At 44.3% G+C, this 12,251-nt stretch overlaps 1 protein-coding gene across 1 annotated transcript in view; it reads left to right on the plus strand.

Moving 5' to 3' along the window:
* Positions 1-12,251, plus strand: part of LOC138471970 (cholesterol 7-desaturase nvd-like) — a 451,161-nt gene that overhangs the window by 168,568 nt on the left and 270,342 nt on the right. The window contains exon 4 of the mRNA XM_069609866.1: positions 8,179-8,304. Within this exon, the coding sequence (XP_069465967.1) occupies positions 8,179-8,304 (126 nt within the window). The remainder of the gene's footprint in view (positions 1-8,178; positions 8,305-12,251) is intronic.

Below are 12,251 nucleotides of genomic sequence, written 5' to 3' on the forward strand. Positions count from 1 at the left end.
TGGGAGAATATAGCCAGTTGGCTGATCTACCACAGGAAAAGGCCAAAACAACTTCTGGTCACAAAAACCTGCTTTAGATTGGATCCAGTCCATTTTCATTTGTTTTCAATTTCATGGGATTTCCAATCAAAGTTAATTCTGTCAAGCAGAGTCCCAAAATCCTGTAAACCTTGTTATTTAAATCCCTTAATGCTTCGCTCGTACAAGTGATCCCCTGTATCCATATAGTGAATTTTGAAGTAGAATAATCAATCTGTAGAGCGAGAGAAGCCTCCAGTGCGCATGAGCTCTCAAAGACTGGAGTCCGAGCTCATATCTCAGACGGACAATTGGCAATAATGAAAGGCTTAATACTTTCTTCCGTAAAAGACCCTCAGTTCTGCACCAGTTAATCTTCCAGGCTGATGAATCAATATCGACACCATACAAGATGGAAGGGATAACTTTGCCTTTATAAAAATTTAATCGGAGGTTTCCAAGATGGCCGCCAAGGGGTAGGGGCGTGTAATCCCTAGCTCTGCTCCCGCATCAAGAATCAAGCCTGCCTCTGTTATAAACGAGGTGGGCTGTGCGACAACGCGCAACGCCCCTTGGAAGGGAAACATTTTCAGGGAAAGCTGACGTGCACCTGACCCTTCCCCTAAGCAAGAAAAGTAAGAGTAAAGCAGACGGGGACACAGGGGCGTGACCTACACGTGCCGGTGTAACTGCACGAGCCAGTCGTAGGTAAGTGCTGGATCCCATCCATGGGATGTAAAACAGAAGGCGCCGGATTGAGGGATTTATAGCCCTGGTACCCGGATGAGTGATGAGAGCGGGCTGAGACTCCTAATCTGCACCAGAGGAGGAGCTGCACTATGGACCAGAAGGAATATACGAGGAGGGAATGGGACGGCGTTCTGTGTCCCTGATCCATGTCCGCAGGGATAATGTGAGGAAACTAGCACAGGGACGGATTACAATAAGTTTGTTCCGCTACACCCAGCAATTGACAGGTCAGAGAGTGTAAAACTGAGACTGGACAGTTACAGCTGATGGTAGCCTTTAACATGCAGCTACATGGAGAAGGTTGGCAGGGGTTGAGGGAGGGAGGCAAGGATTACTTGGCTGAAGGGAAAAGGGTGCTGGCTACACGACCATTTGGATGGGAACCTAACCTACTGGAAAGGGGAACACTTCCCAAATTCATCACCTTGATAACAGCACAAGTGGGATACGGTAAACAAAAGGCTTACAATTAGAGCAAGGTTAAAAATGCAACCAGTGGGGTTGGTTGCAATAGGTGGCAAATCCCTGGTGTACAGAGACATTTTAAATTACTGCTGAATGTGCATTTGGATGTAAGATATACATTGGGGAGGGGACGTTATAACCTTTGAGAAGCGGTGAAGCAAAGAAGTCGCTCACACTGTGGAAGAGTAGTTGGCTACAGGCAGTACGGGGGTCATGTAACCCCCAGTTGCAAGGAGCAGTTAAAGCTTCCCTGATGCCAAGACCCAAAGGAAAGGGAACATTGGTCAAAAGAAGACCATCCCCAGTTGAGCAAGAAGGCCAAAGAGCGCTGCTGGAAACTAAGTGGAGATACAAAGGCAAGGGTTGAGGGGAAAGAGGTAGAAGATTGGAAGAGGGGAAACGCAGGAGATCGGGGGGAATGACGCTTAGAAAGGAAGACTTGAAGGAATGCCTACGTGAAATGGAAGGATCAATGATAACTTTCAGCAACAGTTTGACTCACTAAGAGAAGACCTGAGAAACTCTGTTGGCAGTGAAGGGGGAAATGAAAGAAATAGTTGGATCTAGTGGACGTAGTCGAGAAAGGTTTAACGGAAACATCAGAAGAATTACCCCAGAACAGCGACTGTTGGAACAATTGGCCAGGACCTCTCATAACTTGGAGAATCGCTCAAGGAGGTCACATTTTAGGATGAAAGGATTAAAATGAGTCTGTCCAGGATGCAGACTAATGGGGCATAGTGCAGCAATGCTTTGGTAACCTGCTGACTGAGGTGCCCCCTGAGGACATTGGAATTGATCGTATTCAGAGTGGGGCCGAAGAGGAGAGAACCAGGGGCAAGGCCTAGAGACGTTCTTGTTGCCCCGACTTCATATGCAATGAAAGAGAACATTCTGCCTGTAGCAAAGACGGAACAGACTATTGCAATGAATGGGGCACAAGTACAGTTGTATCAAGACCTGGCTCTGGCAACCCTGCAGAAGCGAAGAGGAATGGATCGGGCTACACGTGCTTGGAGGTGAAGATCAATTCCATATAAGCAGACATTTCCGTTTGGATTGCTGGTACTCGAGGAGAGAGAGAGAGAGAGAGAGAGAGAGAGAGAGAGACCCACCCTTGGTGGGAAAAGAGGGGAGATATGTTGGAAATGTACAAGTAAGAAAATATAAGAGATTCACTCTTGCCATGGTATATGCACCCAATACAGGACAGATGGGGTTCTTGAGTAGTTATGGTGAATAAGGTAAACGATAGAAGAATACTTCTCTGACAGTATCGGTCAAATGGTCAGCGACATGGGACACCTTTTAAGCTGTAATGGGGGGGTGGGGGACGTATTGCTTTGCGGGCCCAAAGGGACAAACTAGGGTGAAATTGGTAGGGGATCTGGAAGAGCAATTGCGGGAGACGCAACAAGCTATAGTGCAGCATAGGATGAGGGAACTGGGCATAAAGCTGAAGGAACTACACAGCCAGCAAGAGCTATTATGGACTCGAAGGGCAAAACGAGCACTATTCATGACTAAACGGAGGTATTATATACAGGCCAATAAGGCAGATAAAGTATTAGCTCACCAACTGAGCGGATCAGAGGCATCTAAATTGGTTCAGACGCTACAGTAGCCTGACAGGACTGAATCTGTGTCCATTGTCGAAGCATTTGCCCAATATTATGAAACGGTGTACACATTGAATCACCCAGACCCACGGGAAATACAATGGGCCTCATTCTGAGCTGGGCGGTAAGGGATACCGGGCACCGGAAAGGAGACCATTGCCAGTAATCCCTTACCGCCCAATTACAAGGTCCCTTGGCGGGGACCGTAACGGACGTGTGGTCTGACCACATGTTCTTTACAGGACTCGTTAAGGGACCTTGGAGCTAATAACTGGCCTGCAATTAGCGGGTCCGTTATTAGCGCCTTCCCATTGAGCCCTATGGGGGGGCTCAAATGGGAATGGGGAACGGCATTTGGAATGGGTCCGCCTGGTAAGTCCCCTCTCCATCACACCGGACACGATTTTGGAGGCAGCCATGGCGCTAATGGCGCCATGGCTATCTCCAAAGTCGTAATGAGGCCCAATGCTATCTTTTGGATGTATCTCTGCCCATGTTAACTTTAAGGGAGCGGGAGGCATTAGAGGGGGGACATTATGGAGGAGGAGGTAGAGAAGGCAAGAAGGAGCATTGCCATTGAATAAAACGCTGGGGCCTGACTGGTTCACAGCAGTCAAAAATACACAAAACTATCCCCCAGACTGGCGGGATTGTTCAACATGATGGTGGCAAAGGGGAGGGTCACGCCGACTATCGCAGAAGCAAAAGTAGTAGTGTTTGGGAAACCAGGCAAGGATCTGACGGAATGTGGGTCATATAGACCCCATTGCGTTAATATTGATGTAAAATTATACACAGGTGTCCTTGCGGCAAAACTGGCACCGCTCCTTCTGGGCTTAATCAATGCCGATCTATTGTGATTTATCAAAGGGCGGCAGATCTCAGACAATATCAGGAGAGTGATTCATTTGATAGAAAAAGTTGATATTAAACAAATTCCCTCAGTATTGATAGCACTGGATGCCGAGAAGGCGTTTGATCGTTTTGAGTGGCCTTTTCTGTTAATGCTATGGAAAAGATGGGTATGAGGACCAAATTTATAAAGACTGTACAGGCGGATGATCACACTCCCAACAATACGCGTGGTGATTAAGTCATGTTTCCCGAGTTAATGGAATAGGTAGAGACACTCGACAGGGATGGCTGTTGTCGCCACTTCAATATACCTGTAGCCGTTTTTGAATAAAATTAGAGGTTGACGGTGGGGGGGGCATTCCTCTTGAGGGTGATTGCAAAGTTGTTGCATTTGCTGATGGCATGTTGCTTGCATTAAGTGACCCAGGACAGTCAATGGCACTACTCGAGAAATTGAAGGATATAGAGGTGTGCAGGCCTAAAGATTAATATGAGAAGTCAGAGATTTTAGAATTTGGAGTCACTACCAATCCGAAGATGGCGTTGCCCTCCTGTACTCCGTTTGCAGATACAAGTATTAAATATCTGGGGGTTGGCATCACTAAAGGAATCTTACAGCTATATGATAAAAATTACCTGAAATTACTTCAGAAATTGAAAGAGGATTTGGGAAAATGGTCCCCACTCTGCATTTCATGTTAGGGAAGTGTCGCCTCAGTTAAGATTGTGATTCTTCCGAGATTATTATATACATTTCAGGCTCTTCCAATAATGGTCCAGCACGCAGTATCTTTTTTTTTTTTTTTTTTTAAAGCTCTGGGTAGAGTGGTATGAGATTCCTATGATGTAATAAAACCCCTAGATTAGCGCTACTCCAGCGTGGCTGTGGTAAGAAGGGGGGTTGGAGACCTACATGGTGGGATTGTCAAAATTTGAGGAAATTCTGGGAAGAAGTTACGAAATATATAAAGCCTGTAAATTCCCCCAAATATGATCTTGACACCCAGGGAATGGTTGTGTGGTCTGTTTAACTCTGAGATGCATTTGTTTACTAAGACACATAGCAAAGCTTTCATGCTAATGTTAATAGCAGCATGGCTGGTTATAGCGAGAGAGTGGAAACCAAAGAAACCACCAATGGTTAGAGATTGGCTGTTTAAACTATGTGGGTTTGTGGCAATGGAATGGATAACGTATATTGTGCAAGGACAATATGAAAAATTCCAACATGAATGGGCATTGCTCTTGGACTTTCTAAAAGGAGACTTTGTTCAACAATGGTGCCCGCATAACCTGAGAATCTTGAATATTATGTAAATTAGAATGCAAGCCTTTAAATGTAGTAGGTTACATTGTAACTCTGCCCGTAGGGAGTGGGACGGGCGTAATTATGGGATTGGGGTGAAGGGGAGGGTATTGTTCTATTTGAAAATATTAATACAAATAATTTTTAAAAAAAAGAATCTGCGACAGTATAGAGAATTTACAGGAGAATAGGATTTTCTTCATCCGATGGACAAACTGATTGACTTTTACTTCCCGAACAAGATCTTTGTTTTATTAGGATTTATTTCCAAGTTGTTACAATGGGAATAATGTTCAGAGGCAGTCGGAAAGCGCTGCAGACGCCTAGACATGCAGTCCAGCAGGACTGTCATGGGTGCATGCCAACCAATTATTGGGCATTTACCAACTCTAGGACTACCAAGGGCCTGGAACATCAAGGACTCGGCCAAATCAGCTAGATCTAGATTAGAAAGACAGTGAGCAAGAATGCATTGCTGTCTTATTGGTTTTGACAAGTGTCCTAATGAGTTGAGCCTTATTTGGATGTTCGTTTTGTCATAGATGTATCACAATGGCCAAATGATTAAGTGGAATCCCCTGCTTTTTTAGTTTGGCCCATAACTTGCCTCCTATTTATGGTATCAAAGGCTTTGGACAGATCTATCCACGCTCCATAAACTGGTTGCCCGTCCTTCGCACGGGCACTATCCTTCACAAGGTTCATGACTAGCCCATTCAGCGAGATAGACAGCCCTTTTAGAAAACATATGTTTAGTAAGGATACAAGTTGTCTCTGCCCAATTATCCAGATCTTTTAATATAAACCCATAGAAGCTTTTATCTGCCTCCATTAGGGCGATGGGGCGATAATTAACAGGAGCAGCACAGGGACCCATTAAGCATAGCATCTGGCAGCAGGCAGGTGGGAAAGAGTTGGGAATATACCAGCAGAGCAATTTTATACTATGTTACTGTTGGTTATCCCAAGATGGGCTCAATATTGTGGCACCCCTTACAGAATATTGAGAAGTGGACTGAGTTAGTGGCAACGCCAAACGCAAAGGAAAAAAACATCAAACCCTAGTATACACTTCAACACCCCATTTTTAAAAAAAATAATTCAGTAGTTCTGTAATTAAGTCAATCTTTACAGCATGGATACATAGGGGATGTAGGAATGGATGAATGAATAAAATGGCATGTAAAGCTAGAACAAAAGAACATGTGATCGGTTAAGATTGTTATTAGAAGAATGAAAAAATAGTCTGGGAGAAATGGATGTAAGGCGACCTGAAAAATTATGGACTGGAGTGTGTGTGGTTGGAGATTAATAGACGCACAGTAACTAATGGACATGCCTTGATGTATGTGACGCAGTAACTGATGGGCATTTATTCTGTGCACGTTAACTAACAGGCAGACCTTCTGTGGCACAATTATTGGCAGTCAGGTCTCCCATGGTGCAGTAACTGATGGGAAGCTGCCTGTGCTTTCAGTGTTCATTAACTTGAGCAGCCCTTCAATGGCATACTCACTAATGTGTAATTGTTCATAGCACGTAATGCATACATTGTGTAATAAATTGCAAAATTCTAATATTGGCGTTCTCTAAGCATAGTAGCTTGAATATTTTGCCATATGTGAGACTGGAGTTCAGATGAGCAAATTTTTCTGGTAAATAAAATCTTGGGCCTAGTTTCAAGCCTAATTTCCTTTCTCTGATACCCATATAAAACCACATATTTCTGCATAAAGTAAGCACTGCTGGTGAGCTTTAGTTCACTTTTTTTCAGAGAATCCTACCTATTAGAGCCATTTGTGGTTTGTTTTTCATTATTGAAAGACAAATGGATAGTGCATGGAGCCAGCAGGTATCTAGATGGTAGGGCCTACAACTGTAAGTGTCCCCCAGGATCCCTGGAAAATACTTTATGCCGCACAAGTAAATTGTGTGGCCAGACAGAAGGACTCGGACCAAAGGACATGTTTGTACAGAGTTTTTATTTAAATTAAAAGCAAAGGCTTCCCTGACCCTATTACTTGAAAGGGAGTTCCCTTCCTAATAAAAACTAAACTAACGTGAAAGTCTACAGTCCAAATAGTCCTCCGGCCAAGCGTATCCACTAAACTGGCCCTACCACTATGCAAAACTAAAAGAAAATGGGTGGATTGCCCTGCGCTCTTGGTTCTCCCCAAAGGTGTCTCTGGTTGTCCAGGGAACCCTTCCTGGGTCTGGATCAAATTGTTAGAAGTAACAGTTCTTCTCAAAGAAAACAGTTCTTGTTAGTCTATCAAAGATTCCAACAAAGTCTTGCGTTTCTGGAAAAACAAAGTCCAAAATTCTTCAGATGGAGAGTTTTTTCCCACCAACTTGGTTATTCTCGCCACACTTGGACCATCTTTCCAATACCTCAGTGCCCCCGTGATATCTGTTTTTCACTCCATTTATTGTGCCACTGTGGCTCATTTGGGCTCCCCTGACCCAATATCTTGCTTGGTTCTTTAGGGTGAAGTTCTTGCGTCTCCTCAACGTTGGGTTTCTCCTCTTCAATTCAAGGGTTGTTGGCCCTTTATGCTTGTTCTGGTATTCAAAAGGGGCGTATTGTTAATCGCATGTTAGAGATTCAGCATTACCTTGAGCCAAACACAGAGGGGATATGTTGGTATGTCTTACTCCTGAGTAGGCAAATAACACTTTGGGTATAGATGGTTCTCCATGGGAATAGAGTCCTTGCCCCCTAAAGGGAGGCCCTTCCAGTGAGGTTCCGCTTTCCCAAACCCCTAGGAAGGGTTTTGCTGAGCAGGGTCACCTCCCTAGCCTCAAAGGGCGTGGCTCCACCTAGGGGAGAAGGGACGAATTCCTCAGATTCTAAACCATTGTCTGCTAACCTGCAGTATGGAATCCTACGAAGCAGAATAAAAATACTACATGCTACCATTAAAAGAATGCTTAGGGTCTGTAACCTGAACCTAATGTGCTTTTCTTGCTGCAAAACTCTCTAGTGGTGGTTGATGTGCACAGACTAGATCTTCTTTTTGCTTTCATGCAGTACAGGATTTCCCACACATGGTGACCAATGCAAAATACAAAGGTTGTGTAAATCTGTGATGATCCATTTTAACTTGTGTTTGCATTACATAATTGGTGAAAAGGGATGGCTATTTATAATTATTTTTGTTTTAGGAAATACCAGAGAATGCAGCCGATATAGCTCACCTTTCTCATCTCCATGCTCCTGGTATTGTGAGTGGTGTGGACCTGAGGTACACCAATGCTAAGATTTGGGATTTTGTTAAACACACTTGGAGGGTAAGTTGTCATGTATAGTTAACAATACATTTTCTGCAATAAAACACTGTATTGGGACACTGTTCTGTCTTTGCATTTCTCCTTATTGCCCCCAAAAGGCCTATGTTTATGCCTTCTCATGGGACAATTTGTTGATCTCCATCTCGGAGGATCTTTGCCTGAAAAGTAAGTTGTCTCTGAAAACATGCAGAGTGTTATGTATTTGGGCCTCCTGTATCACCATTCAAAGAATACTGGTAGCGCTAACTTGTGTTCCTCTCCTATTGTGTCAATGCTTGCATGCCAGTGTGAAAATCACGCGTGCCAGTAAATCTCTGGCTGGTAAAATTGGTGAATCATTAAAATTATGAAGTTGAGGCTACCTGGAAAGGCTAGCTATTGGGCTACTATCATGAAACACATTTAAATATGTGGGTCAATTTACCACCAGAGTTTGCTCCAGAGTCTGATCTGGAGTACCTGGCCACAAACACTTGCAAAGGTGAACACTTGCTATATGCCGATTAAAACTAAGTCAGCCTTTCCCTCCATGTCTCTTGTGTAGTTGTTTTCAGTAAGGTCATAAGAAACCAGTTCAGAGATGTTCTGATGACTTTCTCAAAGCCAGGGGTCATGATTTTTGGTTTCCTTGAGCCAGACAGTCCAGTGTTTCAAGACTAGAGCTGCAAATATTTTCCCCAACAGCGCCGAGGGTGGCAATAGGTTATTAAGGCAAACAAATCAAACATGAAGGATGCCCCCTCCTCAGGGTCTTTCATCAATGTCATGTTTGTTAGACCGTGTGGTCCTGCCGTTCTGGAGGTGCACGAGTTTTAAAAAGTCCAAGATGTCTTCCCTACTTGTTTCAAAGGACCAGGAGCTGAGTGACGAATCTTGTCTGTCGATGTTTGCTTCTGGTTTGTTTGAAAAGAGGGCACTAAAGTGGATAATCCAGTCTCCTGCAGGAATAGGGTTTGCTAGCGGGGATTGTTGTGGCACTTCCATAGAGTTGAGGATTCTCCAGAGCTCACCAGAGTTTTTGGTAGCTGTAGCATGTGTTCTGCATCCTTCTGGGTTATGGTGTGCTTGTGCTGTTTTTAGCCAGTTTTTGTAGTTTTTCCTTTTTTTAAATTCATCCGGCGTTTTCAAGGATGGCCTTTTTTATTTTTTTTTATTTGTTGAGCTTTTTTTTTTTCTTGCAGCCTGTGTTGTGATTTTCCATGTATAGGCACAAGTGGCTTGGGTAGTGAAGGTCTGCCCTTAATGGAGACATGTGGAGAGCCTCTCTCAGGGCAGTTATGTTGCCAGTCAGTCTCAACCTGTTTCTGCCCGGTTGTACTGCAAGGTCTTTTGGTCTGGATTGTACACCATTGTGTTGAAAACCTTCAATCTGAAGTTTCAGAATGTTGTGGTCACTCCTACCAGTGAATTCAGCTACTAAGTCCTTTGAGTGATTTTTAGTTGTCTGAAACGAAGACAGTCCAGGATCTGCACCTCAAGGCCCCTCTTCCAGGTCATAGTGGTGGGGCCGGGGGGGGCTCCCGTCATGCAGCCATTTAGGATCTCAATATTTCTCGTACCGAATTCCTTTCACCAGTTCAAACCGCGTAGAGCAGCATCGTCAGTCTGGCGCTGGATTTGCCAGCAGGACTAGGTCACTGCTGAAGCAGTGGATGTTGAGATCTTCACAAACAATTATGTTGAAGTCTGGCTTTGAGACTCTTGCGTCGTCAATCTCGTTCATCACCTGATCAATAAAGTTCTTGGCCATTTCAGATTTGGTGTTCCAATAGAGGTTGCAGATTAACCATCCTCCTGTGTTCCTTCCATATGGAATGTTCCTGTCAAGCGAGACAACTTGAGTAAGGGGAGTCACGTTTTTCCCCCAGGTTACCTTTAAGCCACTGTCGTTATTTAATAAGAAAAGCAAACCTGCCGAGGGTCGACCCTTCTGGCCCTTGGTAGCCAGATTTAAATAGGATGAAACCCCTTGAGTGTGGGTGTCTCTCTTAACCAAGTTTCTTGCAGACAGACCATGTCAAAAGTTTCATAAGACATATTCCCTTCTCCAAACACGTGCCTGGAACCCCTAGTATTCCAACAGCAAAGGGTAAGGTGCTTGAATGGCCCCTTTCCCCCAATCTTTGGGCATTAGGAGTTTAATGCTAACGCGCCTGCAATCCACTCCTATCCGTCTTGTTCCTTTTCATGTTTATCTTCGTAAGGTTTCGTGGTGTCCTTTCGGTGAGGGTTTCCTACAACTATCCTAAGGTTATTTAACGGTGTCGGGAAGTTGTCTATTCCCATTGGTGGATATAGTAGTCAAGTGGTGGTTACTTCTCTGCGGGGATCTTCTGTTCATCTAATTTGACAGTCTCCAGTGTGTGTGGATCTTTTCTCTTAGTGAAGATCCCATGAGAGTCAGTTGTGGGATTTCTCTTACAAGCCAGTGGTTTGATTTCTTTTGAAGTAAGGTACAAGACCACCTTATCTTTCCTTCGTACATCAGGAAAGTCGATCAGGTCGATGTCCTTGGAGTTGATTGAGGTTAGCGCAGGAACACTGTGGAGTAGCCTCAAGATGTTGGCTCTATTGAGTGTCAGGTCGTCCTTCATGTGCAGAATTCTTTCAAGTTTCATCTTGATCTCACAATCACTTCTCGTTTCTGGTTCTCGGATCATATGGTCTGCTCGTAGTGTCTTGTCTTTTTAGAGGCACATGAAGGGCTCGCTTTATCCCCTCTCAAAGAGGTTGTCTATTTAAAATTCAGCTTTTCTGTTCGAGTTTTAAAGGCAACGTTCTGGCTCTTCTCCTGGGTGTCCCTCTTGTATACCTGATTTGGTCATATGTATCCGGGAGGTTACTTTTACCCTTTCTTGAAGCCATGGGGCAGTGGGTCTCGGTTGAGACGGTGCAGTGTTGCCTTTGGTCGTCTGCCGCTCTAAAACATCCTCTTTTTCGTCGCTGCTTTCAGTGTCTGTCACCACAATAGGTTGACCCCCTCTTACAATGGCTTGATCTCAGTACGACCAAGCGTTCGACCAGTGTATCTTTCATTGGATCACTTATTGGAAAGACCTTGTCCCATTTGTGCAAGTAAGTTGAGAGATTCATTAACTCGTCGAAGCCAATAGAATCTGCCTTTGGTGGCAAGTGGCTGCAGCCTGTCTGATGCGTTGTAAACAGCGTTTTGGTCAGAACTTTGAGAAATGTCCTCAAGTGACACACTTGTGTCATATTCGTCCATTGAGTTACCTGTTGAGCTCCCCCTACGCGGTTGAAGCTTTTTGTTTCTTGAAGAGCACCCTGTAAGGTTCAATGGAGCGTCAGTATCACCTTAGGTTCTTCACTATCTCTTTTCTTCCTCTGTTTATGGAATGAGCTCTCTGTTAAAATTGGTTGTGTCTGCAACTCTTTCCGTAAAGTGACATTTCTAGCAATTGTGGACCTACAGATTTCACTTGTGTTTTGTGATGAGTCCAAGAGTTTTGTGAATATCCCATAATTTCTAACAGAGGGAAAGTCAGAGACCAGTGCAGTGATGGATTCCATCTCGTGTTCAGGTGTAGTAGTCCTTATATTTCCAGGTACAATTGAGCCATTTTTGAGAGTTGTTGGTAACAGATTGTTTGTCTTCATTATCATGCAGTTTGGGTCTATTAGCCTCCCCGCCTTAGTGTTGACAATGTGGACCTCCGTCAATTTTGGCTTCTTTGTCCGTTCTAACTTGAGTAGAAATGTCATTTGTGTCCTGAATAAGGCTGCAATCATGTTTGTTTCTATGGGCAGAGTTTTTGCTGTTTTCTCCTCCATTTGGGCAGCGACTAGGTCTAGTGGCAGGTCTTCGTCTGTTAGCGTGTTGGTTTCCGCTATGTTAAAGTCCTCTGTGCGAGTCGTCAAATGACGACGTTTAGTGGCCTGTGTCGGCCGACCTGTCAACTTGGATGAGTCGAGCCAATCCCAAGTGG

This window comes from Ambystoma mexicanum, chromosome 8 (genome assembly GCF_040938575.1).
Source record: "Ambystoma mexicanum isolate Mex_15411 chromosome 8, UKY_AmexF1_1, whole genome shotgun sequence".
NCBI lineage: Eukaryota > Metazoa > Chordata > Amphibia > Caudata > Ambystomatidae > Ambystoma > Ambystoma mexicanum.